Source organism: Chironomus tepperi, unplaced genomic scaffold (genome assembly GCF_022539635.2).
Source record: "Chironomus tepperi strain 1889 unplaced genomic scaffold, CSIRO-AGI_Ctep_v1 contig_74, whole genome shotgun sequence".
NCBI classification, from domain to species: Eukaryota; Metazoa; Arthropoda; class Insecta; order Diptera; family Chironomidae; genus Chironomus; species Chironomus tepperi.
The window spans coordinates 254,688-271,557 of NW_027226196.1; the positions used below are offsets into that span (position 1 = coordinate 254,688).

General features: G+C 33.7%; 2 protein-coding genes across 2 annotated transcripts; both read left to right on the plus strand.

Moving 5' to 3' along the window:
* Nucleotides 1–2,312: 2,312 nt before the first annotated feature.
* Nucleotides 2,313–4,917, plus strand: LOC139085622 (larval cuticle protein A3A-like). The gene is made up of 4 exons (XM_070633715.1): nt 2,313–2,426; nt 2,636–2,725; nt 3,871–4,297; nt 4,362–4,917. The coding sequence occupies exons 1-4, from the start codon at nt 2,412–2,414 to the stop codon at nt 4,433–4,435; spliced, it is 606 nt and encodes a 201-aa protein (XP_070489816.1). The 5' UTR covers nt 2,313–2,411; the 3' UTR covers nt 4,436–4,917.
* Nucleotides 4,918–11,161: 6,244 nt separating this feature from the next.
* Nucleotides 11,162–13,060, plus strand: Fer3 (48 related 3). Its single transcript, XM_070633716.1, has 2 exons — nt 11,162–11,541; nt 11,604–13,060. The coding sequence occupies exons 1-2, from the start codon at nt 11,193–11,195 to the stop codon at nt 11,813–11,815; spliced, it is 561 nt and encodes a 186-aa protein (XP_070489817.1). The 5' UTR covers nt 11,162–11,192; the 3' UTR covers nt 11,816–13,060.
* Nucleotides 13,061–16,870: the final 3,810 nt, after the last annotated feature.

A 16,870-nucleotide genomic window follows, 5' to 3' on the forward strand; every position in this document is an offset into this window, starting at 1 on the left:
GATTCAAGAATTGATGCGACAAAAACGTCCACACGGCAGTTTTCTTAGCACTAAGTGGCTGCCAAATTCGCAAACTGACCAATTGACTGTCACCTGATTATGGGTATGCAGGATTCACTATTATACAGGTCAGGTGGATTACCCATCATTCCTGATTTATTGTCAATGCCAGAGTTGGTAGGGCTTCACTGGAGCGCGTCTCTTTGGACCTTTGGAGTCCGAACGGCATCATTCCTGATTGCATGTCAACTCAAGTTACTAAATGAGTTAAAAATTCCCATCTTAAAACCATCATGTGCTTCTCGGGTCCAAAAAACATTACTTTTATTCCAATGATTTTCAATAATTTTTATGCCATTGAACATTTTATTTGTCAGATTTTTTTTCGCAAAAATCAGTCCATTGATGCCTTTGGAAATTGAAAAACTACTCTTTAATAATTTTATTAACATTGCCAATTATTCACATGAAATTCAATAAAATTGCGTTTAAAAATATTTAATTAGTTTTTGTTTAATCGTCAAGAAAATGAAACAAAAAATTGGAATTTGTTTTGAAATTGTTTAATTCACATATAATTTTGTGTCTGGTTGAAATTGAATTTTCAATGAAATCTTCAAAGACCATGAAATAAAGCACGAAATGCATGAAGATATTTATTTGATACATTTTTCAGTTCTTGTCTAGACTTGGAAAAATTTATTGAATGACATTTGAAGATTGAATTGAATTTTTCTGGATATAAAAATTTTGTATGCTTAACAGAAGGTCAACGGAAAAGCCGAAAATGAGGGCTGAGATTACCGTGACTCTTGGTCAAGGACAGATTTGATGACAATCTTCATTAGGTCAGAGTCAAGTAGCCCTAGAACTAAATTTTTGGTAATTTGTACGCCGTTAACTTACTTACTTACTTCGATGTTTAATTTTCGATTCTAAATGCAATATTTTCTCGATCAACAGCTACTTTCCATGAGTTCTTTGGACGATAACTCTCCCTAACAGGCAATGAGACCGCTTTTAGGTACCCAAGTGGTATTTTATATCACAAAAGCATGTTCTTTGTCTGTTAGGGTCTATGCCGTTTGTTTTTCCGGATTTTTGAGACTTTACATCTCTGACAGGATACAACATTTGATCCATGACCTCCTTTCGATGGCGTCTGAATCTGATTCTAACGCTTACTATCAATTGCTCATTAATAATCCAAGTGCAGTGCTGAAGTGTCTTGAAAATTATTGAAATAAAATGTTACGCAACAAAACTTAAGAGATTCTGTCTGCGGCTTCTACAAAACCACAATATCACACTTTTAAGGGCTGAAATGTGATTTATTAAGACACATGGCATAGAAAAAATACGAAAAATTGAGCACTAAGTTGCCTTGACTCCTGATTTTTACAAAAAATGAGGAATGATGAAATTAGGGCAGATTCACGTCATTCTGGAGCCAGATTCTTAATTTTTTTCATCCATGTTATCTTCCGAGCTACAAGTTTGAGTTTCCAAAAATTGTGTCTCTTGCTATTGTTAAGATTACATCGTTAATGTAACATACAACAGGATTTAAGAATCACAATCCAAGAAACCTTAATCCAATCTATTGACAATTCCTTTACTGTCTCCTAATCAATTGCCAGATATATTTCTAAGCATAGATTCCCATTCTATATCTCTCAACTCAAGCAACAAACAAATCCAGCATCAAATCCACTCGAATTTTCCATCAACATAATCCAGAATCAGGCCACGTCAGCTCGTTAAACAAACTCAATATACATTTTATCGCAAATTCTTTTAGGAACTACGACTGCAAACGTGAGTCAGGCAGCAAAAAAAAAATCCAATCATTAGAACTGCCGAGAAATTTTTGCAAAGTAGGAAAACAAGCGGTTCCGCTTGATTGAGAATGGAACAAAAAGGCCTTGAAAGACCTTGACAAATATGCAATGCTGAACTTTTAATACATTCATGTTAACAAGACAATAGGATAATTCTATGACTGTATGCTTTTTCTATATGATCGGTCAGTAAAAGTCACACATATGGAGCAATAGTCGATCTTATTATTTGTATTATTGTTATTGCCCTCCCGATTTATATTAAGTTTTGTGTCTCGTAGGAATTAAAATGAGACACAAAATAAAGCTATGAATGAGAAACAATAATCTCCCGTACACAACAAGCTTGTTTCTTGTTTCTTGTTTCATTTCATACACAAGAGCCAATAGCATAGATGAGAGTGGGAATGAGAGAGCAACAACTTACCTGGGGTGCTGAGAGACACAAACCAAACAATATATAAAGCCCGATGTCGATTGATTTCATTATCATTCAATTCATAGCACTTGAAGTTAAATCAATTCGTTCTTTTTAAAGACATAAAATATCCAAAACTTATTTACCTTAAAATGGCATTCATTAAAGTGAGTTACTAATTTTTGTGTGTGAAAATAATAATATTAAAGATCACAATATGAATTCTTAATAAGTCAGATGCTGAGAAAAAAATATTAAAGTTAAAGATCGTGATCTGAAATTCTGACTAGAAGTTGAATAATTTATAGCTTAATAAGCATAAAGTAGTGCAACATTTTTTTGTAACATTTTACCTTTCATTGTTCAAAATTCACAGTCAATTGTTGTCCTCGCCGTCATCGGAGTTGCTGCTGCAGGTCTCGTCCCAGCTGCCTATGTTGCTGATGAACATTCAGCTGACTACTACGTGAGTATTGTGGACTTTATTTGGTCTAAATGACATTAAAGCTTAACAAACAATGGCATAGAATTCAACATAGAATTCCTGAGAAATTTGAGGTTCTTGTGGCTTCCAATTCAAGCCTTTGTGTAGCTTAGTAGCTAAGGATGATGAACTTTAGAAATTGCAACACTTTTGTGGCATTTTAAGAAGTTTCAGCATAGAAATTCAAGGTTTCAATTAGATTCTGAAGTTACTAATCATCACTGAATGATTCTTGGTATTAGGGCATCAAAATGATCAGGAACTGCAAGAATATTCCTTAAATCAACATAAATTCAGTTTGAGATGGAAATAGCTTCTACTTTTCCTTAATAACACTGATTTTAAGAACAATTCTAATCAGTTTGTGCCAAAAATGCTTGCTACACTTGTAGCAACCCTGCCTAGCTAAGCTATAATCAGCCAAGCTTCCAAGAGCATCTTGCATTCCTTAACAATACCAATCTTGACATTAAATTGCCAATATTAAGAACCATTTCAAAGATTTTTGCTCCAAAATTGCTTCCAACAGCTTTTTTGCTGCAAAATTTGGTTTTACTTACTTCGCTGGCCGTGCAGATTAGTTGTAATCCATGGCTTCCCACCTATGATGTCTAAGACTGGCTCTATCGCTAGCTTCCGTCTGTTAATATCAAAATTCTTTAAAATCCTCAAAATTCCCAACAAATTCTCAATTTCCATCTCAAAATCTCAACATCCAACAGTCATTCCCATCAAAATCTCCCAATCCAGTCACATCCAATTTAAAAAGGCCATCCCCAGAACCTCCCACAAAACAAAGAACAAACTTCAATCTGTATGAAAACTTAATTACAAAGCTCACTTAGTTCCTCATTATCTGACAACCTTGATCAAATTCAGCCTTTAAGGAACAAATCAAAAAACAGCCTCTGACAGCGCCAAACAAACAAACAACAGCATGGTGCTGTTAATTTATTTTGTAATATGAAATTAAAGACTTTAGAGGCTGAATTAAAAGATCTTTTGTTGCCTCTCACATGACAAGTTGTAATCACATGTCTTAATAACGAGGAAATATGTATAATGTTGTGTAGCATGCATGCATAAACATGTATAAAGGCTAATTATGGTTCTAATGTCTTTTATAGTCACACCCAAAATACTCATTCAACTATGGAGTTCATGATGGTTTAACTGGTGATGTTAAGTCACAAAGCGAACACCGTGATGGTGGATTCGTTAAGGGACAATACTCACTCGTCGAACCAGACGGTTCAGTCCGTACAGTCGATTACACCGCTGATGATGTCAATGGATTCAACGCTGTTGTCTCAAAATCAGCTCCATCAGTCCACGCTAAGGTTGTTGCTCCAGTCGTTGCTGCCCCAGCTGTAGTCAAGACAGTTGCTCCAGTCGCTTATGCCGCACCAGCTCACTATGCTGCTCCAGCTCACTATGCTGCCCCAGCCACCTATGCTGCCCATGTTGCCCCAGTCTCATATGCTGCCCATGTTGCTCCAGTCAACTATGCCACAGTTGCCCATCACGCACCAGCTGCCTATGCTGCTCCAGTTGGTAAGTTCTGAATTTGTTGTGGAATTAATGGATGTATATTAATTGATATTGTTCTTATGTCTAGCCCACGCTGCCTACCCAGCAGCCTACGGTTATGCTGCTCACGCTCCAGTCGTCAAGTCACCAGTCTGGCACTAAATGATAAACTTTATCGTCGCAAAACATTTTAAATCTTAAAATACTCCGCTCAAAATGTGATTCCATCTTATGGCTGCCATTTATGAATAAATTAAAAGATTTTTTTTGGGAATTGAACCTAAAAAGGAACGAATTTAGCACATGACAAAATTCTCATTCTCTTCTTATGCTGATCGATAGGCCATGCTCATCACTATGCTAACAATTTTTTTTTGGAATCGAAACTTCAAAACTAACAATTTTCATCATCATGTCTACATATCTTCAAGCATTTGCGCAGTTTCGATCAACATTCATCTCCTATTTATTTATTTCCATGACTTTATGTCTCCTTCACATTCATAATATCCACTGCCATCATTTAAATTAGAAAAAATCTTTATAATAAAATCTTGATAAATTGCAGCAATAAGCTTGTATAAAAAATTGTAAATAATAAATTGAACGAATTTTAAAAATAAAAAAGTCGTTAAAAATTGAAATTATTGAACTTACTTTTTTGAGGAGGAAATTGCGTTTCAGGAACAAAAACATTATTTTGGCAAATAAGAATGTCGATTTATGGCCATCGATTTTGGGATTGCTGAGTAATGGCTTTGTAAGTGGTCTCAGGTATTAACAAATTGTTTAATTAGATGCTGTTTTATAAATAAATAATAAGTTAATAATTATGGTTTCTAAGTGTTGAATAATAAGTAGTTATGCTAATGCATTGAGTGACATAATGAATAGATCGTGGGTTTTTAAGGTTAAAACTTGATTGTTTTTTGTGGATTTTTTAGATATTTGGAATTTGGTTGAATTCTGAGAATTTGCAAGCATATTGAGTAAAGCTTAGAAGTTTTGATACTGAAAGTTGTTATTAGAAAGAATCATTTCTGTTCGGTGGCTTAAATAATATAAATTCATGTAAGATTTTGGCAACCTGAAGTCTAAACTCGATACTAACCGAGTTTCAAATGTGAATCTAATCTTATTATCCCAAGATAACCAGAAATCTAAGCCTAACTAACCTTTTTCATCGAGCAGACTCCATTTCAATGTAAAATCGACTTGTCTTCATGTAAAATTCGAGTAAACTTTGAACAGTGCAGATAACGCTAAATAAACTGCTATTGTTGGAGTTCTGAATCGGGATAAAGATGTCAAAGGACAAATTAAATCAAAACTGTCTAGTCTGTAGGATGGAAAATTTATGATTGACATAATGACATTGGCTATTGGACATTATTTGAAGCAGACAAATACAGGATTCTTCCTAACTATATCAGCGTTGAATTGCTTTTGAATTGGTGCAAACAAGGCACAAATAAGGTTTTCAACCGAACATGTTCAGTCCTAGTCTTAATTGAGATATGATTGTCTGAACCAAACAATTATGTCTCTCAGATAGGACTCGTAATACTCAATCTTAAGCAAGAAATGAATCCCTGAAAGAATATAACATTGACACTTAATAAAGGAAACAGCTAAAGAATCAAGATAATATTTATAAGCATTCTCGGAATTGAATTTATAAACTAAGTGCATCCATAAAACATAATTTGTCAAAATATGCATTAAAAAATTCAGCCTAGAAAATTCCATAAACTTAACATATCAAGATAACATCAAATTCAAAATGTCCTGGTCAAAAATGTCCATAAATCAACTTAGAATCAACAAACAATTATTCAAGAATCAGATCAACTTCCACACCATACCCAAAAATAAATCTCCCATGACAGCACAAAACTCATGTCAACTTAATCATGTCAGCAACATTCAGATTGAATTAAGATTGCAGGTTAAGACATAAAGCAACAACAAAAAAAACCTCATTCTGGTCAAATTACAAAATCATTTAACCTCTAGCCGGAGCAAGAACTTCATTTGACTAGCTTTATTCTCCGCATTCCTTTTAAGGTCGACCACAAATCTATGCATGTAATATATTTTTCTAACATCCATGTAGATTTTTTATTGTACACTGCTTTCAGCGATCTAATGTGTAATGAATTGCTGTAGTTATTATTTTATTTACACGAGATTTATCGGCTTTGTAATGGAACTGTGGATTGGAGTGGAAAAATTATCTCACAATATGATTTAGAGTATTCATGACCCACATTAAAAATTTAAATATCGATGTTGTTCAAACAATAAGGGAACTGATTGGTGCAGGGTTTGTGTTCTGGGTGGTAGTCTGGATCAGGATTCCTAGCTCAGTAGTAGGAGTATGCGACGGAGAATCGTAGGACGTGGGTTCGAATCTCAAGTCCAATTCGGGACAACCTGGCTCTAATTCGGGACAATCTGGATCAAATTCAGGACAATCAAGCTCCAATTCGGGACAACCTAGCTCCAATCCGGGACAACCTGGCTCCAATTCAGGACAATCAAGCTCCAATTCGGGACAACCTAGCTCCAATTCGGGACAACCTGGCTCCAATTCGGGACAACCTAGCTCCAATTTAGGACAACCTGGTTCAAATTCAGGACAACCTGGCTCCAATTCGGGATAACCTAGCTCCTATTCGGGACATCCTGGCTCCAATTCGGGACAACCTGGCTCCAATTCGAGACAACCTGGCTCAAATTCGGGACAACCTGGCTCCAATTCGGGACATCCTGGCTCCAATTCGGAACAACCTGGCTCCAATTCGAGACAACCTGGCTCAAATTCGGGACTAACTAGCTTCAATTCGGGCTCCAATTCAGCTAACTGTCAGTTATTGCTTACTGATTAGTTTCGAACCTAGAATTACCAATTGAGGATTAAAATTATTAAGCAACGAGAGCACTTATCGACTGCACGAATGAGCCAATTTCAACCCCAAGTGGACAAATTTGACGGAATGTTCAGAACATTCCAGGAAAATGTCATTAATCAGCCGAAGCTTTACTCATATTATCAACACTGGATCCATCTAACTTTGCGGAAAACTACCTCAAATCTTTATTATATTTTTTTTCCTCCATCAAAATGATAAAATTGCAGTCTCTGAATTATCTTTTGAATTTTAATGAACTTGATCTTTATGATCTCTCATGTTAAGATAAATTGAATTTTAAAAGTGAAGTTGTTCTCATGATAGAATGGAATTAAGCGGAAAAAACAGGATTTTATCTAATTACTCTAATTTTTCATCGTGTCAAGTTCATGAATGGACTGAGGTTGGATGAGTCATCGTCAAGTTGTGAGGTAAAATCTGATTGTATGGATTGACATGTTCTCAGTTGGATTTTATATTCATGGTCTTAATATTGTCGTCAGAATTTTTATTGAAGCTGCTATAAGTTTTTTGGGTGTATTTGGATGTGATTTTTATGAGGAATGATTCGGAAGTTGAAGAATGTCGCTGTATGTTGGCAAAGAATTTTAATATTTGACTCCAGGGGTTCTTTTGCTTGCAAAAACAGCTGTCGGGCAGCTCACCGTCAACACGACATACCGGCGACTAAATTATGCTGTTCGGGGATTCATCTGATTCTACTTTGATGATATCCTGGTGCGATTAGTGAGAATTAGACAAAAATCTTTATGAATCGTAGTTTATTTTAGAAATAGAGCACAAAGACTCAAAATTAAGCGCATATTATTGAATTATTGTAAAATAATAAAAGAACAAAGCATGAATTGATTTGGAACTGACTTCATTTTTAATTAAAGCTTCATTTAAACAGCGCAGCAGATTATATTCTCATGAATTCACGAAACAAGTGGATTGCTAAACAAAGAATGATTTCAAGAACCTGCCAAAAGATAGAACAGAACATATCCATCTTTGGTTTGATTCCTGATGTGCCTGTAGCAAATCATCATGTTGCTATAAATAATTCAACAATGTAATGACTGTTCTACGCATAATTCAATCATATTACTCATCATACAAATCTGAATAGCACAAATCGGTTAATTGATCCAAAATCCGGAATCAGACTGACTTGACTATGAATTGGAGCCAGATTTGAAGCGAATCCGGCTAATAGTAAGAGTCACGTCAACTGAATTAAGCTATTCTGGAATTTGCACTGAAGAAGGATGCATTAAGAAACTTATCGAAAGCTATTTAATATTCACAGTTCATTTGAAGTTGAAGAACCAGTTTTTCGAGTATATTTCAACTATGAACTTAAGTAAGACTAGGATATGCCGCAGAAAGGACACTTTAAAGGATTAGCGTAAATTCTGAGCCTCAAATTGACAAGGCTTGAAAGCTGATCTAATAAAATCTGAACTTTGACATGAGCAACGCTGATCTTAGACACTTTTTTTAGTTATGTGTATGTCTTGTCCCTTACGGCAAGTGTATTTTATCTAAATTCACAAATCTTTTTAAGCAAAACATCAACCAAGCAACTTTTCATCACCAGAAACACCAAAATTCTTTTAAAATTTGCAACAAAAAACCATAAAATTGCACTAAATATCTCCAAATAGATCTCATAGTTCTCACAAACTCCATTACCCAAAAATCCTTGAATAATTTTTAAAACACAGCAGTTAAGCAACAAAAAGTCCATTTCTCATCATTCATCAATTTTAAAGAACATCTTTTAGTCTTCAAAAATTCAAATTTAAACTGATCCATTAACTTAATTTTTTTAAGCCATTACCATCCACAATATACATCACAAATATCCATAAATAGCAACCTCATTTTTAGTCTGTAAATTAAGTAATGACTTATTGCAAAGTAAATCATAACAATGAGAACAATAACTTCTGTAAGTCATCAAACATAATTTTCTCCCTTTCTGTAACATAAACAAGATTCAATACAGCAACATGTTAACAAAAAAAGCAAGTGTCTGCGCATCTGAATCAATTCAATACGGAGTGGAAAGTTTTTATTGCCGAAAAAAAGAATTGAAATTAAATGGAATTCTTGCGACAGTATAAATTACACAATTTGTCACATTTTTCACACGCTTATTAGCATTATGATATTATATAATACAAAAATATGTTCAAGTTCACATACAATCCGATCAATCATAAGAGGAACTAGACGTTTTTGTTTGGATTTTTTAGCGTAAATTTTGGGTAAAGGAGTATGCAGTTTGTCGGGTTTATGGTAGATTTGGATTCAATTCTTTGACTTTTTTCAAAGCGAAGTTCAATTTTTGAACTACAATTTTGATTTTTGTTTGTAAAGTTTAAAATTTGAACTCAAAATTCGACTTAAATTTTCGATAATTTAGTTCAAATTTTGGCCAATAATTTAAATTTTTGACCCCTTAAGCTCAAATTTTGATGATATATTCAATTTTGAATCATTAAGTTCAAATTTTGATCGTAAAATTCAATTCTTGAGTCATTTAGTTCAGTTTTTTGATCATTAAATTCAATTTGTGGATCAATAAGTTCAATTTTTGGATGAATAAATTAAAATTTTCATAAAAAAATTAAAATTTTTTTCATTAAGCTCATTTTTGACTATCAAATTCAAGTTTTGAACCTTAAGTTCAATTTTTGAATTCAAATTTTGAATATTAAGGTCAATGTTTAAACATTAAGTTCAAATTTTTAACATTAAGTTCAATTTTTGGATTATTAAGTTCAAATTTTGATTATTATGTTCAAATTTTGATCAATAAGTTCAAATTTTGATTATTATGTTCAATTTTTGGTTCAATAAAATCAAATTTTGAACAACAAATTCAATTTTTATATCATTAAGTACAATTTTTGGATCATTAAGTTCAAATTTTGATCAATAAGTTCAATTTTTGGTTCAATAAAATCAAATTTTGATCAACAAATCCAATTTTTGGATCATTAAGTTCAATTTTTGGATTATTATGTTCAAATTTTGATTAATAAGATCAATTTTTGAATCTTAAATTAAATTTTAGATTTGACCCAAAAAATGCGCTTATAACCTCCAAATTTCCTAACTTGCCAATTCTTCTTCTCTACAAATTTTTTAAGGGGAAAAGCGTGTCAGCACTTATTTAATTAAATCTGTATCATTCATAAAGTATAATTTCCAAGATAATCCATTATAAACCCTTCTTTTGTTGCTGCTCACTATTGTTAATGTTGTTTAATATTTTGACATTGACTATTGATGTTAATCCTCTTACAAGCTACTTTGTTGACTTGTACCAAAATTCATTTAGTCTTGAGTAATTTCTCTAAGATGAAAGATTGAGATTATCCGTATAGTTTCATGACTCAATGCACCTGACCTACATAAATTAACATGCTTAATGTCCGTAAATGTGATTAGCACCTTACATCCCTAGCTTTAAAAGCGTGAAATTTCAATACTAAAGAGTCATTTGTTACACTTGATTTAGAATTGTGGTAAAAACAACAGATTTACAGTTCCTCTTGTGCATGTATACATCTCACCCCTCCGATTAAAGTCAATTTGTATCAATTCCAGTTCCCCTCCTGCTCTACTTTATTAAATATGTTTATGCCATGACAAATGATGAGTAAAATTATGATACGATTTTAATTAAAAATTATGCTATTTTATAGCAGGAAGGATGTGATTTTTGACACATGTGGAACCCCTGCATGCTGTGACTTGTACTGCATACAGAAATGTATTTAGGGATGGCAAAGGATACATAATAAGCATATAGAAGTTCACCCCTTATTATATCCTTAAGCTCCGCCCATTCGTCCACAGGATGCAACCAATAGGAACCGCACAGAATGTTGCCAATGATTTTTCATTTTTGATGAAAATTCTTCGTCATTTTAGTGAAAATTTTCAATCTGATAAGAACGTAAATTGACTTTAAAGTAACAAAAAAAATGACACATTTTGGTGGTGAAAGTTGGAATGGCAATCATTTGCCAAATTCTAGTGCTGTATACAGTACACCAGAAGTTCCATTTCCTCAAATTTGGAATCAAGAAGGTACGGCTGCCTACAATGATATTATTGGATTTCAAGATTTGGCAATTTGGCCGAGAAGTCAAGTTGGAAATTTTGTGTCTCAGCGTCTATCATCGCCTAGAACTGCATTAACTCCATCGAGTTCCTCAACAAATCCAACATCGTCAGCATCAAATAAAAAGACTCGACGACGTGTCGCAACAATTGCACAAAGACGAGCTGCAAATATTCGTGAACGACGACGGATGTTTAATCTTAATGAAGGTGAGTTACAGACATGATTCATACCTTAAAAAATGGCGACATTATCTCATTGATATTTTCAGCATTCGACAGATTGAGACGAAAAGTTCCAACATTTGCATATGAAAAGCGTTTATCACGAATTGAGACACTTAGACTTGCCATTACTTATATTCAATTCATGTCTGAACTATTAACTGGTCAACCGAGTTCACCTAGTCCATTTTCATCCATACATTATAGTCATCAGCATCATCATCTGCATTTACAGCAACAGCATTTAAGATTTAATTGAAATTGTGTATGGGAATTTTGTGAATGTGTTTATGGGCTTCCAGAGGGTATTGGATGAGTTATGAAGATGTTGGATGTTGATTTAGGATTGGTGGATATTGAGGAATTAGAAGGGCTCGTTTAAAATTGCATAACTGCAACCTTTGACAAACTTTAAGTAACATCCGAAAGCTGCTAGTCTGTGCATCTAAAAATCTGAAAATGCAGGCCTGCGGCTCTTTACCGATCCCTAATTATTAGTGATTACTGTCTTATTTTCAAGATTGATTGATAATTGGATATAATTTTTGGATAGTTCAGTATTATAATACAGATCTGGCTTTAAAGATCAACAATGAAATACTTGTGGATTATTTTAAAAATAAAGTGTAGATTCAAAGTAGAGTGGAATATAGTATTGAGCTATATATAGCCAAATTTGCTAGTGCAGAGATAATATCCTCTTTATTTGAGTGTTTAGTCAATAGGCTGAGTGTCTTTAACGCAATTGTTTGTCAGGACATGAGTTCAACTCTCATCTGAAGCCAGTCTATCTCTCAATAGCTATTAGACTATATGTCAATATAGACATGACAAATGTTCGTGTAATGCTTACTTCTTTACTATAAATATGAAATAGTGGATAGTGGATCATATCACGAATGGATTGGTTCAACTTGATTAGTTGACTGCCTAACTAGTGATTTACAATATTACTAGTCGTAATGGCAACCAGAAAACTAGCAATCAACCAATTTTGAGGACAACTAATGTCATATCAATAAAATAAGTCGTTAATGACAAAACAATAAGCGAAAGATTAATCCTAAGAAGCTCAAAGATGCACAGAACCAGAACTCGAAGTCAATTCAAATCAACTCGACTCCATACAAGATTCAAGTCGACTTCCAGCTCTATCCAGAGCCTCTACCCAAAAACCTCAGTTAACATCCAATTCTATGCAACTCAAACACCCTCAACTTAGAAATAAGTGAAATGTGAATGGACATTGATATCTAGTCTCCTTTTAGTTCTTAAATTGTCAAATAATTGTCGACTTTGCATTAAAATTAGTGAAAAAATGGTGAAATTCTTCAAAAAAAATAATGATTAATAATCAAAAATCCAAATTGATCTCTAAATACCAACTCAAATTATCTACCCTAACTACATACCTACCAGCATATTAAACAATCAACTATAAAGTAATCAACAACAAAAAAAAACACATAAAATTAACAGAAAAAATGTATCATTTCAAAATCAATTCTAGTCATAAACCTAAATAACATTAAAATGTGAATAAATGTGCAAAAAAAAGTAAGTTATATAATTTAATGTGTATCCAGAAATGAAATTAATAAATTTATTAAATAGAATAAGGCACGGTCAAATAAGAAAGGTCTTTTGACTTAATAGATTTTGCCTCAAACTTAATTTTGTAATAATTCCAATGAGCACTGAAAATCAGTACTGCGCATGAAGGAGAAAATAAAAGTCGGGAATGTGTAAATGTTGAGAAATATGGAAAAAAATGTTAATTGAAATATAGGTTTATTTCTCGATTAATTTAAAAAGTAATAACCTATAAGTCATAAAGTTCGGTTACTCAAATTTAAATAGTCATGATTGAACTTGTTTAGTACGTTAAACTTGTGTCTCAATGTGCTTTCAGTTAGATCTAGTAAAGCGTGAAATTGATGCTTGATTTTTGATCAGGGGATGGGCACTTAATGGTAATATTCTGGAATTTAGTAACTTTGAAAATACTATTTTCAGTCACTGCAATTCCTCTTTTCTCAGTGTAACCCTTCTACATCACTATGACTTATCTCACCATATGGAAACCCCACTTTCCATTTTTATTCCTTTTATCTTACTGTAACTAGTCTCTTCTCACGGTAACTCTTGTTCCCGCACTGAAACTCTCCTCTCTTCCCACTGTAACCCATCTCTTTTAACTGCAATCCTTCTATTTCTACTGTAACTCTTCTGTTCCTACAAATCTAATCTCTCTCTCTCTCTTTTATAACTATAGCTCCTCTCTCCCTTCGGCAACCCCTCTCCCCCCAAAGCAACCTTTCTCGTCTACTGTAATCTCTCTCTCTCTCAGAATAGCACCTCTCTCCTCATGGTAAATCCTCTACACGATTAACCCTCTCTGGCCACGGTAAGCCTTTCTGCGGATACGGGAGCCCTTCTCCCCACACTGTAGCCCTTCTCAACATACTGTGGCCTTTCTCCCTTGACGGTAGTCCCACTCTCATCGCGATAATCCCATTCATCCCATGGTAACCCTTCTCCTTCCATGGTAACTTATATCTTCCCACGGTAACCCCTCTATTCCAACTCTAGCTCCTCTTTTCCTACCGTAACCTCTTTCTTCTCATTTTAACCCCTCTCTTCCCACTATAATTCCTCTTTTTCATGGTAAACTCCGCTCTCTCAACGTTATATCCCTTTCCCAACACGGGCCGACCCACGGTAATCCTTCTCGTCCCATGGTAACAATAGAGGGTATACCGTAATAAAATTGTAAATTCCCCAACTTTTTTCCCATTTCCCTCTTAGCGCTTTGTCAATTTCGAACATTCCCTCAATACCGAAATTTTCATTTTAGCCATCAACAGTTGCCCATCCCTTGATACACCTCACTCTACCTCTATACCCACATTCCTCTTTCATCCATTTTTCTTTCTTTCTTTTTTTTTTTGCTCATTTCTAACATGCGCTTTAATGTCCATATTATAACCAGCAATAAATTAAAACAACAAATCATGTCTAATAAAAAAAAACTGCAATCGATATTGATCGAGTGCCATGGAACCAAGCAGAAATACTAATAAAAAAAAAATCGTTGAGTGATCGAGACCTCCAGTGTGATTATTAGCAAATTGAGGAATTTTCATGGCTAAAAATTCGCAAGTTTGGACAATTGACTATACACATGCTGTGATTGATATGTTGAGTATGTAGACATATGTGATTGTTTGGGTTATTAACGAGGAAGCAAAAATACTGACCCGAAAACAAAATTTCATCAGATTTTTTTTTGGAACTAAAAAGAGACACGACGAATTTCCTAATATATCATGAGAGGTCGCAGCCATAGAAAAAATATAGTGAGGCTGACAGATTGTGTCGATGATGAATGAAATGAGCTTGTTGGAGGTGGTCTCAACTCTTGCACTAGAAAATAGCATTAATTAATTATGTTTTGCGCGTTACTTACTTTAATGGGAGTGAACGATGGATTGCCGAAACTACATAGCTGACATGCAATCATCATTCTTTTCATTTAGTCATTAATCTGATTCCGAACAGTAATTAATTAATGAAACATATTTTTCTCCTCTTATTGCATTCTTGCTGTATATTAACAAAGATTGAAAAAAAGGCATTCACTTATCGGAACTCATGCTGTACGGTACATGAAGTAATTCGGTGGTTTTGTGTAGTGACACCGTATTTCGAAGAGTATGAACTGGGCATTGAACTGTCTTTTTTATTCAGAACTTGAAGAATCGACTTCCAGATATACCAGAACGACTTTACTCTGACTTGAGGTCGGATTTCAACGAATCTGACTTGGAGAAGGAGTCATGTTGTCCTGGAGCCCGATTTCCAATCATTACAAGGTCGTATGCCGTTTAGGCTTATTTTTAAGAATGAAACTTGAAGCGGTGACTTCTTATAAAAATTTGAATTTAAAGCGATGACTAAGTTTAGAGAATTGAACTAAAAGTTTCTCAAATCGTTGATTTTACTTAAAAATTGAACTTAAAGTGTCGACTTTTCCTAAGAAATGAACTTGAAGTTGACTTGAATGGCTAATCCTGAATGACATGGCTAATCCTGAATATCTTGGCTAATCCTAGGCCATTTTATTTAGAATCTAAATAATTGACTCACTTGAGAATTAAATTTAAAGCCTTAAAATATTTTTGAAAATTTTTGAAAAAGCTTCGACTTTTCATAAGACTTGAACATGAAACGTCGACATTCTTAAGCTAATCCTGCAATATTTTCTCTAGAAATAAGTTTTAGTCATTCATAGTCTTGAAATGTCCTAATTTCAAAATTTAACTCACAGCGTAGACTTTTCTTTTGAGAATTGAACTTAATGATCTTACTTTTATGGAAAATTGAACTTAAATCGTCGATTTTTCTTTAGGATTGAGCTCAAAGCGTCGATTTTTGTTCAGTTAAGGTTAAAGCGATGACATAATTTTGAATTTTGAAAATTTGAACTTGAAGCGATGACTTATTGATTGAACCCAAAATTCCAACTTATCTGAGAATTGAACTTAAAGCGTCATTTTTTTTTATTTTTTTTTTTTTATTTTTTATTTTTAGCAACTAAATTCCCACGGTCCGAATAGCCCAACAACTGTATTAACTCTCAATTCCGTCTTTCTTCTTCTTTCCATGGCTTCATTCTTTCGATTTATATTTTTTTGAAGTTTAATGTACAATTGTGTCGCAACTTTCGCTTTCAAGCGCCGCATACAAGAAATGACACAGAAACGAAAAGCAACAACAAAAAAAAAATTGTTTCAATTGCCGCTGCGTAACATTGACATTGAAAATGTATATCCACAAAGAGATTTCTTGTTTCTCTTTCCTTCTTGTTTGGCTATAGCTTCAAATATTTGAAAATTATAGTCTTTATATAAATTAATGAAACATTCACGTTGAACTGCAATGTATACAGCACATGATTGACATGGTTGCCATACGCAATTTCGATATATAGATTCATACTTAAGATTGTAATTATTTATTGAACAGAATATTTCTTGCATGCGGTTAACTATTTTGTATTTTTTTATTACAGCTAGTTCCATTTGTCAGTGATGCAATTTGCCTATTTGCGGTTCATGCAAAACAAACAGATGATTAAATATATGCGACATTTACTGCGAATATTATCGAAGGTGAAAATTTGCATTTTTTGTTGTCTTTACCGTTCAACTTGATATTTAATGAGATGTCGAAGATATTAAGTAGTTCATTTGCGGTTTCGGCATTGCAGTATGAAAAAAAATTCCTTATTTTATTGCTATTTTGCTCTAAA